This window comes from Sceloporus occidentalis, unplaced genomic scaffold (genome assembly GCF_023333645.1).
Source record: "Sceloporus occidentalis isolate IW3139 unplaced genomic scaffold, rSceOcc1.0.p SCAF_19, whole genome shotgun sequence".
Taxonomy (NCBI): Eukaryota; Metazoa; Chordata; class Lepidosauria; order Squamata; family Phrynosomatidae; genus Sceloporus; species Sceloporus occidentalis.
Genome location: NW_028316999.1, coordinates 9,040,887 through 9,058,519, shown reverse-complemented (window position 1 = coordinate 9,058,519; position 17,633 = coordinate 9,040,887). Strand labels below are relative to the sequence as shown.

Sequence of the window (17,633 nt, the reverse complement as noted above, 5' to 3'; positions counted from 1 at the left end):
TAGTTCTGGATACTTTAAATATGGTTCGTAGTTTAGTGCAGGCACTTTCCAGCACTAAAGTTGTTACATACTACCATCCCCAGTATATATAACCTCCGTATGGCTAAGCATGCCAGGGGTTGAAGTCTGCAGCAGCTATAACGTGAGAAATTTCCTAGTCTGTCTTCAGAAAATGTTATGCTTTATTTCTTATTTTTCCTTTTTTATTTTTGCAGGGTGACTCAGGAGAACCTGGTGCCCCAGGGGAAGCTGGTCTGCAGGGACTACCAGTAAGTATATAGAATAAAAGGTAGTTAGTTGAAATCAGAAGCAAAACAGAATATATATCCTGAAAAAAGCCATTCATGATTGTTTCTAATTATTAATCATCTTAATGCTCTGATTTTTTTAATAAGAGACAAGCACAACTCATAACACCTAATTTGATTCATTTACCATGTTTAAGTTTTATATTTGCCTCTATTCTTTAAGATGCAGTTAGTCCCAGAATGTGCAAAAGCCCCCCTCTATGTTTCTGAATTCATCCAATATTTTATGCAATGTTAATTTGCTATTAGGTTCCTTTAAAGCCTACTGCGCAATGACAATAAAGTCTAATAATAAATGGTAATGAGTCATGTTAATATTAAATAGAAAAGTAGCAGAATTGGTGATGTCTATCCCATCCTTTTCCCACAAAATCCATGAGTTTATATTTGGTGTCCTGGCATTAGTTTGTCTCACTGTGATAAGTGGTAAGAACACTGGAGTTTCTTGTTTCTCAAGGAAACATTAATGTTCTGACTTCACAGTTTGGACTAAAAAAGATCACATAAATAATGCATTCATAATAAGTTTTAGTTCTACTCCTAGTTTTTATGATGCTCTGGTTATGAAATTTACAATGTTATTTAATAGTGGTCAAACTTTTTGTCTAGTTGTCAACCCTTCTGCTAAAACTTCTAGTTCAATTGTCCTTAAATCACAAATGTTCTGCTTTTACTACTCACTACGTGTCATATAACTTAAAGCGACCATCTGGTCACAGCTTTAAGTGGAAAGTCAATCAAATTCAATATAAATAAAGTAAATATTGACTCGCTGGAGAGGTAATGCTACATCCATTCCATCAGCCTCATGAGAACAAGCTAGTAAATGAAAGTTTGAGAAATAATGAGTTTTTTCATACCGAGCTACACGTATAATCCCTGCCACTGAGACGTTACTTAAGTATTCAACACACCACTGGTGTGTCAAATGAATAGGAGATATTATTGAAGCAAATGGCACCATGTTTCAATGTCAAATATCTTTATTGTGATGAAATAACTTAAGATCAGCCAAACAGTATGTGTATGTAGGATCCTTTTGTGCAATGAGCAATCAGTCCATTTGCATCTAGAATGGAAATCCAATCTAGTCTACACTAAAAGAACAAATGTGATTAGGAACAAAAGTAAGAAAATTGCTTGGTTTCTCAGTCGGGAACATCATTTTTGAACTAAGAGAGATTTGAATTTCATAAAACAGAATTGAATTGGATATGCCTTGTTACTTCTGTTCTATTCCATTCCTGTATTTTTGGATAGATGTTAGATTTTAAATGATCTGCTATCTGTTGGTGTAGCCAGGGCATTGGGACCTCTGGTAATTCCAATGCAAGGGTGTTTTACATTATTTATTTATATAGCGCCAGCATTGGAAAGGGAGGGCATTAAAAAAGAGACTTTATATGGCACGTGGCCAGAGTTACAACTGTGGTTGGAATCGCAAATACTGTAGTCACCACCTCCAACCTACGCCCAATATTATCTCGCTATTAGTTAACTGGGAGCAGACCATTGTGCTTAAAATGTGGCCGCTCATTTGAAATTCTATTTTAACTGAACTTTATTTCTCATGCGAATGCCATACTGTGCTTGTATGAAACCTTGTATGAATCCCTACTATGCCCCACGTATTGTTCACCTACCGGGTTCTCACCCTGTTTTTCTTACCCTCTCTCTGTCATGATGTCATAATTACCATTGGGAAGCTGAAAGGTGCATTACTTCCTGCTGCTAATATCCCAATCATGTTTCAAGAGTACCTTAAACATTAAATGAGTTATATGGCGCAATATTGATGATACAAATATAGCAGCTTTTGTTTTAATTAAATGATCTACATATGTATATAAATATATATCAACAAAAAGAAACAGCATGTTACCTTTGCTAGCATTAAATGCTAAGGTTTTCAGTTAGGTAACCCGAAGTATATTTGTATCATGAATATTTCACCCTATTGAATTATATATTTGTGTATAATTGTGATTTTAAGGGCTCAGCAAGTAGACATTTTCATTGCTGGAAATCAATTGATTATGTTGTTGCTAGTCTGTGTATCATTGTTCTGCCGTATTTATTCAACCACTTCTATTAATTAAAATGTATCAATAGTGCCCAACCTGCAGAATTATGTTTATGGAGTTGCCTACGCTACTACCTTATCTCATTTTACAGCTAGGTCATTGTTATGGCTTGGGTTTTTGACCACTTTATGCATATCAGAATAAATTAGTAAAATGTTTTTGAGGCGCCTGAAGGATTTGTAGAGTTTGCATACAGATAAATATAATATACCCCATGCCCCATCCATAGCTCTCAACAATTCCTAGAAGGTGAAAGGTGACACACCAGAGTAGGCTTATTAAAATAACTAGGAAGTGCCTGGATTTATCCTTGATGATTTGGATAAGATATAAGACATAGAAGCTCAAGTTAGAGGTAGTTCTGTCTGGTTGTTGCACAGATGTGTAAATTATCACATCTCCAGCAAGAGGCAAGGCACAGTATTACCAGTTATAGAAGCCCCACTTGGTGTCTAAGATGTATAGAAGGAAACATATATTTTGTAGATCTAACAAACTTCAGTAGCATAATAATAGTTGAGCATCAGTGGAATAAAGTGGATCATTGGTGGGGCTCACATTTTGTCATGCTCATAAAAATGACTCCAAGTAGCTGCTTAGACTTGTTTAAAGATGTAAAATCCAAATTGTGGCAATATTAGCTAAACTACAAGTCACTACCACTGACAACACAAAACCCAGATGAAAGTAATCTAATGACAACCCATTTATGCTTCAAATTTGGTTTAACAAAAAGTACCTCCCAAGCTTCACTTGCATACCATTCAAAGAAGAGTTTGCAAGAAGAAGCTTGCACTGACTATGGGTAGATCCTGCAGGGTCCTCTGCTTGCCTCTTCCTAAAGGTAGCCCTCGCCAAGCCCTTACGAAAAAATTACTGCAGTTCTTCTGAAGTAATACTGCAGTTTTTTGGACATGAAAAAACTGCAATACTGCACTTTTAGTGCAGTATTACTGCACATTTACTGCAGTTGTACTGCATTTGTACTTCACTGTACTGCAGTTGTACTGCAGTTATTTTTGTACGGAAGTACAAATGCAATAAAGCTGCAGTACATTGAAGTACAACTGTAGGTTTGCAATATAAAAAAAAAAGTGCAGTAAATGTGCAGTAAAACTGCAGTACAGTGAAGTACAAATGCAGTACAACTGCAGTAAATGTGCAGTAATACTGCACTAAAAGTGCAGTATTACAGTTTTTTCATGTCCAAAAAACTGCAGTATTACTTCAGAAAAACTGCAGTAATTTTTCGTAAGGGAGGATTTCAAGTGTAGGGGCAAGTGTCCCCTTGTTGCCTCCTCCTGCCCCCTCCTGTCGATGCCCACGTTCAGCACATAACAAAACACTTTTTTTTTTTAAACACCATTAATTATTCCATAGAGATTAATACTTTGTTCTTCATTTTTGCTTTTTCTCCAAGGCAAAAAAAATGGCAATAATTAATAATGTATTTTTCTTTGATGTAGCAAAATGCACATTAGAATATTTCTTTTTTCTTACAGGGTATGCCAGGCAATCCAGGAGCTAAAGGAGCCGCTGGCGAGAAGGTAACCACATTTAATAAAAAACAGTGATTAATGGTGAAAGGTTTTATCATTTGAAAAGGTATAATTTTTGTTTTGCTTAAAGAGTGTTTAAATGCATTTTTTTTTTATTTCAACTCCAACCTGTAGTTTGGTAAACAAACCCCTATGTCCTAACTTATATTTTATGATTTCATACAAAGCACTTTTTTCTTTCCAACAGGGTAACACTGGTTCTCCTGGTGTACCTGGACTAATGGGAAACTCTGGTAAACCTGTAAGATTTAATTTATTTTTCCTGTAGTGATTTATGTTGTGTTCGTTTTAAATGATCATGTAATGTGCCTTAATCCTACTTTTACATTCCAATTTATATAATAAACCTGCATAATAGGTTGAAGGATTGAAATAATCTATATACGCATATCAGACACCTTTTGTCTATACCAATAGAAGGAGTAATCTTAAATTCGCAATAATGATTATCCCTCCCCTTTTGCTGGCAGATCTAGAAGACATGAAATAAAGGTAATAGGTTTTTCCAATAACCTTAGCATTATTGAAGAAAAAACCGGATCAACACCTTTAATTTAGATATTTCCACTGAAAAATAAAATTTACAGGGTATAGGTAATGTTGATTTAATGATGCTGGGTAAGTGATAGTTCCTCTTTAATCTCCTAATCTCAGAGGCACATACCTACATCAAATGATGACATATTATCACGGCTATTTGTAATGAAATCCTCATGTATATGTTTGATCACCGCTAATAACGTTGTTGTCCTCTTCTGAAAACAGGGTGATCAAGGACCTCAGGGAGAAGTTGGACCCATGGGGCCTGTTGGTCCTCCGGTAGGTCAAGGATTTACAAATACTTATTCTTACAAATAATCTTTGTGTTGAAAATGTACATATTATTTAACATTTAAAAATGCAGCAGACACGAGCACCAATAAAATGTTAATTTCAGATATTGTAATTGCAACAACACCAATCACAATACCGGGTTCTGGATTCTCCAGAAACCTTGCAGAAGAAACAGAGAGCCTTATTATAACTTTAGTGGCTCACTGAAAACATGTAGACAGATATTTCTGAAATGGCCAAACCAACTGTGTCAGGCAGAGACATAAACCTTTAAACGGATTGCTGCCTATTTGAAAATCCAACCACAAGTGCACAGACGTTGCCCGTCTTTACTAGCATTGTTCAATTTAAACTATCACATTGTGGTAACTCTCTGATAAATGAATCATGAACATGCTTTGAGGTTCTTGTTTATTTAGAAGCGAGGCCTTGCAAAGAATTCAAATGTTCTTGAATGCTAAGTTAGATCACATCACAGACTTACCTCCCCATTGAAGACATGCCTTGTAACCGTTTATTCCAAGGTTGTATAAGTAGTCCAGAGATTTACATAAAACCAGGGAAAATATTTCTTCTTTTCAGGAAAACATATCAACACAAGAACTTTCATTATTCTTAATTACTAACAATATTTAGGGAAACCACAGGACCTAATCAAGACTATTTGCATAATTACACTGATTGTGTGATTACAGATACTTTGATAAGTTTATTCCTAAGGGATAATTAAGTCTCATTTTTTATTGTATAAAAGGAATGCTAGAGATTCTATTTGCTTACCTTAAAGACCGACAGGTTAATATATCTACTTGCAAACAATGAAAGCATTGTTTAAATAATGTGTCTGCCCTATAAATCAATTGTTAACTAATAAATATAATGTATTAGTGGAAGAGGCAAGAGACTGACATGTTGTCAGCATAGCTCTCTGACTTCCGCTTCGGCAATCTCATTTGCTTACTGGCATCCTTTGGTGTCCGGACTGATGTTGGTCTCTGCTTATTGCCTACCTTGTTTCCAGTATATTGGGGCAAGCCAGTTACAAGCTAAAATGCAGCAGACTGTCATCAATCTCAACAGATCAACATTGCCTGTGGCTTTATATACATATTTTGTTTGGATACATATTTTTTGTTGCATAAATGGGAACATCCATCTTTCCTTCACTGGAGGGTATAAAAGGGATTTAATGGAATTACATTGCTTGTAAAGTTAGAGGAAACAATCGCTGATATCACTTAAATCAATATTTATAAAATACTTTACATGCAAAGATTATTTGTCTAGCTACCAGTCTTTACTGTAAAGAAATCTAAGGCAAATGGTTGCGGTGAACGTATTTTTATTACACAGTAACACAGCAAATCCATAAATATAATATATATATATTCTAAAGAAAAAAAAACCTATTCAAACAGTTATATTATATATGTATCAGGCAGGTTGCGCAAAGTTTCTTCTTAAAAATATCTTTCTTTGGTTTTTTTTATCAAGGGCGACAGAGGTGAAACAGGACCTATTGGCCCCCCAGGTCCACCCGGAAAACAAGTACGTTTGACACTGATATGAGGACTAAAATATCTAACAAAGAGAGCTACATATGACCTAATATACTATATTATATATGTATTTTAATCGTCAACATAAACTGTGACCTTAGAATGCAAAGAAGAACTGATACAATAAATTAGAATGAGCGTGTAGAACATTTAAATTCTTCATTAAAAACCAAGAAAAACATGAGAGAGCAGTGCAAAAGATGTCTCTGTCTGGAAGCAATGAACAGGAGAATGAATGCCCTCTTTCAGAGCTTCCTGGCCAGTATTTACATAGTAGCTGCATGGCGGATATACACATCTCCTTCTGAAAGAATGCTCTGTTCTGCTGGAATGTAAGCCTCCAATGGTAGCTCACAAGGGAAACAAAGAATAAACAGTAGACAGTGTCATTTCATGATATTCACTTTCCTTAAAATAACATCATTTCCATTTATCCCCCTAGAAAAAAAACCACACAAATAAACACTTTTTTACTAAATAAAACAACACTTATTCTGTTTCTCTTTTTCTTAAGGGTCCTCTAGGTGATCCTGGCTTTATCGGCCTGCCAGGTCCTCCTGGTCTTCCTGGACTGAAAGGTGACAGGGTAAGAATTTAAAAACTAGTTTCTAGAGTGGCTTCAATATCAAGGCCTGTGCAAGGAGAATGACTTGAATTATGCTACACAATGTTCCATAATATTTTCAAACAGGGTGGTCAATCGTTAACATTTTTATGTGAAAATGGCATCGTTTCCTGAAAATTTGGCCTTTTTCACACAGTGATCTAAACAGTCAATCTATAATCGGTTTTCTGCTTCAGTTACAAAATAGCATGTGAATAAATGGTCCAGCCAAAATGGATAAATCTTCATCTGGTGTAGAGTTTAATGTTCTGGCTTGTTCTTCATATCTGGAATTAGCAGTGTGAGTTGTAGAGCAATTGCGCTTAGTACAGAGGACATGTTATCTTTGTATTAGGCCATTCCGTAGGATTTTCGTTTTATTTCTGTTGGCTGAACTGCAAGAAACAACTAGGGCATATAATTAGCAAGACGAGAAGACAGCCTCTCGGTCAGAAAAATGCTTAATTAAAGAAAGGCTAGGCCATTTATGAAATATGCTGAGATGATTACAGTGATGAACACTGGCAGCGTTACACCCAGTTATTGCGTTTCGTATAAAAAATATTGCATATATTTTTTTAATTAAGTGAATTGATGTTTGCCATATGGGATAATGAATCACGTTTAGCAGAATGATAATAGACATTATTTGAAAGCACACAAAACCACATATGGGTTTAATATGGATTTTATTCCAGTAGACAAAATGTAAATTCTGGAAAATGGACTATTCAGTAGCCTGTCCAGCATAAAGTAGAATATACGGCATTCTATGGAGTATGATATGCAGATTGTCTTGATTTATCATATTCTAATCGATTTTGAACAAGGACCTCTCCTCTAGTACCTGTAGGTTTAAATGTGTGTTACTGTGAACACTAAGCTACAGGATCTAATGGCACTCTTTAAATAACATTTCATCCTTTGATTTCCTTTAATTTCCTTAAACTATAATTATACGGCTTTTAACACTAGTGCATAAAGAATATATATAAGTAACTGTATTAAGTTTTGTTTTTTTAAGTTACAAACTATTTCACTGGTAGCCCATTGTGGGATGAAGTAATATGCTGATTACCACTCATCTGGTATTTATTTTAATATCATTTTTTACTTATAGTGGTAGGGCTAAGTGGGACTTTTTTTTAAAAAGATTATTTTTAATCTTTAACTTTTAACTTTTAATTATTTGTATTATTTTCCCTTATACATTTTCCCTTTCCAAAACAAAGCAGTATGACTTAATTTTTATGTATTTCATTTTTACTTAATTATTATTTTTTTTTTAAACTTTGGAAGAAAGGTTTCATTGGGGGGGGGGATTTTACTCTAAAGGGACCACTTATCAATCATATGAATTATTATTGTTTTTATTGATAGCTGGAGTGTCCCTTTAAACAAAACTGAATTAATTTGCTATATATTGTACAACAAGATTATTATTTATAATTTGACCTCATGAAACAGTATGTTGTGTCCAGTAAAGAAAACTGAGCGAAACTCATTAAACAGATGTTGTGACGTATCAAATCACACTATTTCCATTCTATTGCTGAAAATATAATACATTATCCCAGTAATTACATTGAACAAGCACCTTAGAAATCAAACTATGTGCATACTTAAATAATTATAGAGCATGCTGTAATTAACACATTTGAATGTTCCATGTGTTAAATTACATTTCACACCTTAGCGTTTGCTCTAATGAAATATCACAGTGTTCATAACCATACAGCTTCTGTTTTCAAAAGATGTCAAAGGTAACTATTTAATTTAGCCAGCAAAGTATAACCACACAGTTAGTAAACTAAAGAAATTCCCATTATTCAGTCTATCATAAAATGGATTTCATACTTGCAAAGAGGTGCTTGATTGAGAATACTTATAGAAAATCAACTAAAACACATTCAAATAAAGCACATTGATTCTAAAAATTGGCCTGTGACATTAATTAATGTGATTTCACATGGAAAATAATCCTTTGGGAAGTTCTAATTTAGAGCACTTATGAATTAATTACTCTTCGCAATGGGAGACTAGATAAAATATTCATGTTGACTGAAGTCACTGCAGGAATCAAAGAGAAATGCCATTGTTCCTAACGTCGCATGTGCGGCCTATTAATACTCTTTTTTTGTACTTCTTACTCTGATCAGCTTTTAATTATGGCTGATTTTTAACTATTATAATGTTAACTGGAGAATTAGGATTCTTGGGATAACCTAAGAAAAAAAAAGACATTTTGAAAAAAAGCTACTTTTTTTTTTTTTAGATTGTTTTCTTGCAGTCATGAAGAGATGATAATACAGCTTTCCGCAATGTTGAGAAAAAAAGGTCATAGAGAGTACCACATTGAATAAGACACAGTTAGCAAGTGACCTGGATGTCTGTAGGCAAGCCAACGTTGAATTTTATCAATATGATCAAAACTCCTTTCTAGTTTACAACCGTAATGTGGCTTAGCAGTGAGATACTACTGCACAGTTGGGGAAAGCAAAAGGCGTATCGTTTAGCAAATGTTGAGGTCTAAAATAAAAAAGCCTTTGAATTTCTTCAAAATATAATGATTTCGAGAATCAGGACTGATTAAAAATGATTGATAGTGGTGGAAATGAAATACTACTTCAATGTTTGCTTTACTTCACGTTCCTGTAAAGATGTAGTTACCTATGTCTAAAAAGTTCTACTTGTAAAGTTGAGTTAGAGAAACCCTGCAATCTTTATAAAATGGGGGAGGTTAGGAATAGACTGTTGTATTGAACTGTTTATTCTCTTTAGCTGTACATAAAATATTTACAAGTAAACTAGAAATATTACTGTTAGTAAATACCTGACTAGCTCAAGAAAAGTAATTGGGGATTGACTTTGTGGTATTTCCCTAAGAGTGCTTCTGGAACTTAGTGTAGTGATTGCTATAATTAATTTGTTAATGTTTTATTATAATATATATTTAGTCTGGCTTAGTAGCATATAGCAGCAGAAAAGTCTACTTGCTTTCATCATTTAAAAATATATCAGTAACCCAATCAGTTAATCACAGGCACTAGACTTGTGCACATGGACAGATACATTTTTAGTCCATTCATTTCAGTTGGAATGAAGGAGGACCTTTCCAATTCCAGAAATGAAATTTGTTGTTTCTCGCACTCTCTTGCGCTGTCTTTCAATGTCTCCCTACCTTCTCTGCCAACTACTTCCATGTCCCTGTCCCCTTTTCTTGTTTGCCTCTTCTTGTTCTTTGGTTCCTCTGTCTTCTGTCTTGGTCACTTCTCCTTGCTATCTTCTCGCATTGTCCATTGCATTGTCCCAGAGTGCTTCCGTATTGGATTGGAGGAATGGGGAGAGGCTGTTCCTGTGGGGAGAACTGTGGCTGCACCCTTTTGCAAAAATACTCCCAAACTCTGCCAGAACCATGCAGACAGATTCATAGAGAGAGGTGCAGAAATGCTTCTTTCTCTGCGGAAATGTCGGTATTAAGATGTTTTTAGATGGGTATTATTCAAGAATAAGTGACTATTTGCTATGCCGTTTGTCACATAATCGGAACTAGCTTTCAGTATTATAAGAAGGTGACAGACAGTATAAGAAGTTAAAAGCAATGCTTTCTAATAAATAAATAGCTCACTGATTCTGTGTGCTACTCAAAACATTCAGTATTAAAACGTTTAAGTCCACAGGCTGTTAAGCTTTGCAACTACATTATACGACAACCATGTCTGCTGGTCATTTATTTTTTTAAATATGGAGTTGCATTAAAGGTGCCATTCTACCCATACTACCTCACTGTTGAATGTCCAAACCCTTCTGACAATTAATCCTTTAATCAAACCAAACCTTGCCTCAATCAGATTTTTTGCAAGGAATGCTTCAGCCAGTCCTGGATGCTAGAGAGCGTAATTAATGTTTTGTCGGAGTGAAATACCACCTTTACACACGGAATACATAGTCGTGCATTATTCAGAATTGTAGAACAGCTTATCCCGTATTTACTTTGTCAGGTCATATACCCAAAATAATTATTCAGACGGATCTCCTTCTCTTTCTATTTACTTCATTTTCTCTAATTTTGAAATAAGATTTCAGCTTAGCTTGATATGCTGAGTATGCAGCTGCAAGGGAAAATGGAATTTGTAATAAAATTAGGTTTGTTTGATTTCCAGCATTTAGATTGTTGTGGCTTTAATCTGGTTTTGACAAGTCCTGACTGTACTGATTACTAAACATATGCAAATACATGTTTATAACATCTTCCTATAATTGTATGGTGCTTAGAATATTTCCAAAGTACTTCAACTCCTGGGATTTAATCTATTTATCTCAACCAACTCCTCTGATCATATCATTCCACTTATCTCTTTCTGTAGTCTGTTTATTTGCACACAGAACAGTTTAAGAAATAGAAACAGATTCTAACCAAATCCCATCAAAATCAAAGATAAAATATGCAATAAATAAAATAAAACATTGCTGTTTCCTTATTAGAAACTATTATTGAAGACTGGATTTCTGGTTCGCTATATGCCTCTTTCTTTCTACCTAGAGCTAGGGCTGGTCCATTTCTTGGCCAACCCAAGACAATGAGAACTACAAGCTTTTTGCCTAATGCATGAGAATGAGACAACTATGGTTCAGCTATGGAGCAAGAAACCCTAGTGCTTCCCCTGACACCAAAACATTTAATATTGAAAATGATAGCAACAAATTGCACTTTCCACCCCTCAAAAACCTTTATGGGAAAAAAAGTGTTCTTACTACTACTCCTTAGTATAAGCTCTGTCCCATGCATCATGACCTTTACGGGAACTGAATTAGGAACTGTTGGGATCTTTATAGATACAACAAGAGTATACCAGACATGGACCCTTAGTAATGTGTGATAGTTTTGTTAAACAGTGTTGTTTCATGATCTGTATCATTCACTAATTCTCACATTAGGCCATCATGTATGGAACTCAGGACCTCCTATTACTGAAAAAAATCTGTTACAGAGGTCATGCTTCAAGTGAAGAATCACTATGTTACCATGATATTTTCATCATTGTATAGTTACAACATTTTTTTAATTGTTTTATTAGGGTGGAGTTGGTGAGACTGGGCCTAAAGGAGAACAGGTATATTATTCTTCTTCTATATTAATAAAAACCTAATTGCAGAGCATACTGAAGTATTAAGGTGATATTGTATACATTTATTAACTGTGAAATTCTTCATTTAGGGTGGTTCCGGAGAAGAAGGCATTGCAGGAGAAAATGGTGATCAGGTAGGGTTCCCTTATTACATATGGCCTTTTCCACAAAAATACAAATTTCAAAGTGATTATTGTGCAAAGAGGTCTTATCACCATAGCAACCAATGGATTGACCCAGTACCCTGAATCACTTTGCATATAACCCAACTCAAGTTTCCCTTTCAGAACTGACTGTCTGGAAAAACAGATAATGGGAAACATATTTAAAACTATTGTGGTTGAGCAACTGGTTTCACATACCTTGCTATCATTAAAGCTACAGTTACTGAGCTTTTATGTGATTAGAAGATTGCCATATGGGGTTTATAATCTATATATTGTGTTTGATATTATTCAATTGATTTCTATAAATCAGTAGAATGGTTACCTCTATTCCCTCCATAAGTTTAAGAATTTAGAATGCTTTCAGTTAGTAACCAAATCTTCTTTCATATCTTCTATAACTAGGGTGAAATTGGAAATCCTGGCCCTAAAGGTTCGGTAAGTAGAAAAAAAAATTTCTGAATAAATATTTCAACAATAATGGCAATATACATATCTTACTTTAGATAATCATTAAAATTGGTTTCAGTACCTCCTTACAGTAGTCTACTTCTAAATCTTCCAACCAGCGCTACAGTTAAAAGTTCTCTAAATCATGCATTACTAATACAACCATTACTTCAAATTAATTTCTACTACACAATTACAACAATCTAGAATATTAAAAGCTAATCCACACGCTCTTGCATAATAAAAATGATATTTATAGACAATTTTACCTATACCACTTATTTTTAAGTGACTTGAATACAGATAAAGTCTATTCTCACAAAATAAAGGCTAAATCAAAACAATTATCTATTTTGTTAATTGATTGTCATAAATAAAAAGTTAAAGTCAGTTTTCAGATCATTCCCATTTGACAGAAACTATGCTAACTGAATGTACACGCTTTCTTTGGTATGCTTGGAGAAGTAATCCTCATCTACACCCTTTAGATTAAAATCCAGTATTCTTCTTATTAAGATCTTTGTCAAAAGGGGACTTGCAAATTATAATAGTTCTGAGTTCTGTCAAAGTATAGTTACTTTTATATTTGCGCTTGTGAATAATGTACCCACATGGCCACCATCTCATATTTTCATTACCTGAGTACTAGGGCTAATTTTCATGCATTTTAGTCATATGGAAAAGTCACCAGTCTAAAAAAGTGCAAGATGCTTGGTTACAAAAAATGTTACATATTAGGTGTATCTGCAAATGTGTTTACATTGAAAATGTATTTTGTATTTATATAGACTGGAAGTCCTGGTGAGCCTGGTAATCGTGGTCCTGAAGGAAGTCGTGGCCAACCTGGTGTTGAAGGTCCTCAAGGTCCTTCTGGACCTCGTGGGATGCAGGGTGAACAAGGTGCACCTGGATTACCAGGAACTCAAGGGCCAGCAGTAAGTCAGTAATAGAGTGTGTTAGCTTTCTTTTTTGTAAAACCATCAAATAGCTAATATTTACTGTTATCTTTAGGGCAAAGAACCAACAGATCAGCACATTAAACAAGTATGCATGAGAGTATTACAAGGCAAGTACAGTTTCAGAACCTCGTACCTTTTGTTGTATTTGTCTATGAAACATTTTTAAAATCAATGTATGCACATTTTGTTTGTTTTACATTTTTGTTTTAGTTATGAAACCGTTATTAGGATTACATCAGAGTAATGGTACTAGTCAACATTGTTGCCATCCTGGGCTAATTCTCACATGAAAGGGCACTGGTGGTTGAAACTCAACTATCATTGTATACAAATAATATGCTGCCAGTGTAGTCATTGATGTTTCCATAAAACACTTACGTGTTTTGATATTGCCACAAGCACAGACACTACACAATCTACACAAATTCAGAGTTATTTCACTAAACTGTAATAACAGCAAAGTTTGAATGAGTGGCATCACTGCTAACTTGGTTTTTGTACTTGGTGAGAGCAGGGTTTAATCTCAGTGTTCAGGACATGTGTGGTCAGATTAATGGCTAAAATTAACATTCAAATATTTGATATGATAAAATTGTATTCATATATACGGTATACTGTATACTATACACTAAGTCTGTATCTGCTAAATAATAACTTTTTTATTTTATTTGCTTAATTGTAATAGAACAACTAGCTAATTTGGCAGCCAGCCTACGAAGGCCTGAATCTGGGGCTGTTGGTTTGCCTGGTCGACCAGGGCCACCTGGATCTCCAGGACCTCCTGGAGAAAATGGTTTACCTGGACACGTTGGTGCCAGAGGTTTGCCAGGACTCAAGGGTCCACCTGGCGAGCTTGGTCGTAAAGGTCCAAAAGGTAAGATTAGGATGCTATTGCAATGAGCATGCTGCTATTTATCCTGAAGTGTAATAATAAGTAGCCATAATTTGCCACTTTATTTTTAGGTTATGTGATATCAATGTCATGTAGTATGATCCTTAAAAAACATAGGACCTTAGAGGCTAAATATAATCAGTATCAGAACTTAAATGCCTCAATGGTCAATATACCAAAAATGTCAAACTTTTATATAGCAGTTTTATAAAAAAGCAACATAGAAGAGGGTAGCTTTCAAATACTGAAGTTAGTCATAATTCTTGAAAACAAGGCCTAGTTATTACAGTGAAACTCAAAGTTACATCGAACTATTAAAAATATAATTGGAAAAGATTACCTATCGCTTGTAACAGCACCTTTTTCTATAGCAACATACTTGTGTGTGACCTTACTTTTATACATGTAATATATAAGCTTTAAGATTGAATCCATGAGCTGTTTCTCCGTTTAACGTATACGGTTTAAGATTGAGTGCATGACTCTGTAATACACAAGGGTCAATTTAACCGCAGTATGACATTATGAAAGGCAGTACAAAATCAATCAACGTTTTTGAGTATTTGTTTTCAGGCTATTTAAACTGAAAAAAGGTTTGCGAAGATCAGAATATATTTCCGTTTCAAGATGATTCTTAATTTGGACTTTAACCTTTTCTTTATTTATTGTGTGAAAGGAGAATCTAATTTTTCAGATTTATATTCCTCTACCACTTTCATTACTGCTTAGCATAATTGCATAAATGCCATGCGATTCATAATTCCGGATCCTCCAGGAACAGTCACGAAGTGCAAACTGTTGTGTGTGAGAAAAGTGGAATGTTTAAATAAAAAATGTAAAATATAGTTTGGAAATTTAACATTCTAGAGAATGTTTATTAATACTATATTGGCCTAAATAGAGGTAGCTCGCGATTATAGATCTTACTCTTAAATTTTGGCGCATTTGAAAATGCAAATCTGATTTGCAGCAAAGAAGCTCTGATCTATAAGATACCCATTAGTTTTTGATAAATGCACCTGGCTAAAAAAGGGTTATATTTAAGTCCAAAATAAATAAATGATCTAAGTATCAAGTTTAACAAGATAAATAAATGCGATAAAACTGAATAAAGTATAACAAGATACTTGTATATGATGTAGGTGAAACAGGGGAAAGAGGAGAAAGAGGATTACCCGGAAGAGGTCCTAAAGGATTGCCAGGTTTACCAGGCCTTACAGGTAACTATATGATAATGGTTATTAATGGTTATTACAGGTAACTATGTGATAATAATGGTTTAATGGATTCTAATGTAACAAAAAAACCTCAACAGGATTGTGTTTAATGAAAAATAAAAGCTAATATATACTTGTTAAAGCACAAAGGATATGGGCGCACAGAGAGGCAGAAGGGGATGATGTTGGATATAATGGTGAGATTAAAAAAAATAGAATTTGTATGGAAAGTGGGGCTAAAGAACATAAATAAAATGGAAATAGTGAACTGGATTGGAGAATGAAGATTAGTTGTGATAACCAATGGCAAACCCAGTGAGATCTCTGACAGAGCAGGACTGTAATGGGTACTTAGTGATTAACAAAGGAGGTTAAAATGGCTGTAGTTTGGAACAAGCACAGTGAAGACTGCGCACACAAGCTGTGCCCATTTGTCCTTTTACGATTGAACGTGACTAAATACTACCATAGGAGGAGGAAAAGCTTGAGCTATTTCTTGAATGACAACAGTTCAAGTTTCACTTGGTGGCTGTCATCAATGTAGACCTTCCATATTGTGAATGAGCGATAACACAAACCAGCCTTTTTGCTGTTGTAAAAAAAAAATACCATGAGCCACTGTGTGTTAAAATATGTGTTAGATTGCTTTTGTAAATAAAACTCAGCTGTATTGAGGTTTTTCAAAAGCTAAGGCAGTAATAAAGTTCACCCGGCCATAGCTAATAGAGACGTTTGTACATATGGAGGCAAATGAACACACTTTTAGAATATTTAATTGAGGCCAAAGGCAAATTCTCACACTACATCTCCATAGGGCTCTTGGCACAGTACCAACGCAGAGAGTTCTCAGTTCTTCCAATCAAATTAACCAAAATAACAGCAATTGCAACTGCCAAAACGTCACTGTTTTAGTTATATTAGGCTGTCCCATATTAGACTTTTGTGTCACATACAGATCTGATAATTTTAAGGTTCACATGCAATGATAGTTATTTGGTAACCCACAGGAAAAGAGAAATGGACCTAATAAGGGTTAAACCAACCCAGACCCTCCTGTGAAATGCTGGATCCTGGCTACTCTCTGCTTTGAGCTTCAAGGCCTCATATTATGCTTAGCTTTTGTAATCTGACCAAGTGTCTTTGGATTCTTCACAGGTGAACCTGGAAAACCAAGTTATGGTCAGGATGGAAGGGATGGAGAGAGAGGTCCACCTGGCCCTGCTGGTCAGCCTGGAATTCCCGGACCTCCAGGCCCCCCTGGCCAGGCAGGCTACTGTGATCCTTCCTCTTGCAGCCTTCAAGCTATTGCTGCTCCACAGTCTGCTAAGGATTCCAACATGAAAGGGCCCTGAACTGTTCCTAGAATGATCCCGTCTGCAAGTGTGACTGACCTTATTGCAGAATAAAACATGGTCAAAAGCCCAGGAAATAAGGCTTTGTTCATTTCCAACAGCAGACATTAACATACTTTGTACGTGGTAACAAAAACAAAACAAAAAAATGGCAAATTTGGAAAACATGGTGCTTATTCTATGAGAAGACCTACCAAGCATTGAGGAAAATATTATTATTTTAATAAACATTTTAACTTGCCACGTGGTAAATCCTGAGGAAGAACAAATGTGTTTTTTTTTTCCTTTAAATTTTTATTAGTAGCATAAGATCTCTCTAATTATGCTCTAGCAAAGATTTAATGCCAGTGTACTGTATTACATACATAGGAGGTAAGAAGTTTAAATTTGATAAGCAATTTGATGTAATTGAAAAGAACCAGTAAAATTTGTAGTTAAAAGCTGCAAGAGACTGCAGCAAAAATTGCAGATAAAAACTATAACTACATTCTATCCCTCTATGTACTTTGAATTGGTTCACTG

At 34.9% G+C, this 17,633-nt stretch overlaps 1 protein-coding gene across 1 annotated transcript in view; it reads left to right on the top strand.

Annotated features, from left to right (window-relative positions):
- The window catches only part of LOC149302375 (uncharacterized), a 96,174-nt gene extending 79,063 nt beyond the window's left edge, over nt 1–17,111 (top strand). Inside the window, exons 24-37 of the mRNA XM_089482448.1 lie at nt 216–269; nt 3,895–3,939; nt 4,139–4,192; nt 4,717–4,770; nt 6,280–6,333; nt 6,859–6,930; nt 12,027–12,062; nt 12,167–12,211; nt 12,647–12,679; nt 13,480–13,626; nt 13,703–13,757; nt 14,336–14,524; nt 15,685–15,762; nt 16,915–17,111. Coding sequence (XP_089338574.1) covers nt 216–269; nt 3,895–3,939; nt 4,139–4,192; nt 4,717–4,770; nt 6,280–6,333; nt 6,859–6,930; nt 12,027–12,062; nt 12,167–12,211; nt 12,647–12,679; nt 13,480–13,626; nt 13,703–13,757; nt 14,336–14,524; nt 15,685–15,762; nt 16,915–17,111 — 1,113 coding nt within the window. The remainder of the gene's footprint in view (nt 1–215; nt 270–3,894; nt 3,940–4,138; nt 4,193–4,716; nt 4,771–6,279; nt 6,334–6,858; nt 6,931–12,026; nt 12,063–12,166; nt 12,212–12,646; nt 12,680–13,479; nt 13,627–13,702; nt 13,758–14,335; nt 14,525–15,684; nt 15,763–16,914) is intronic.
- Nucleotides 17,112–17,633: the final 522 nt, after the last annotated feature.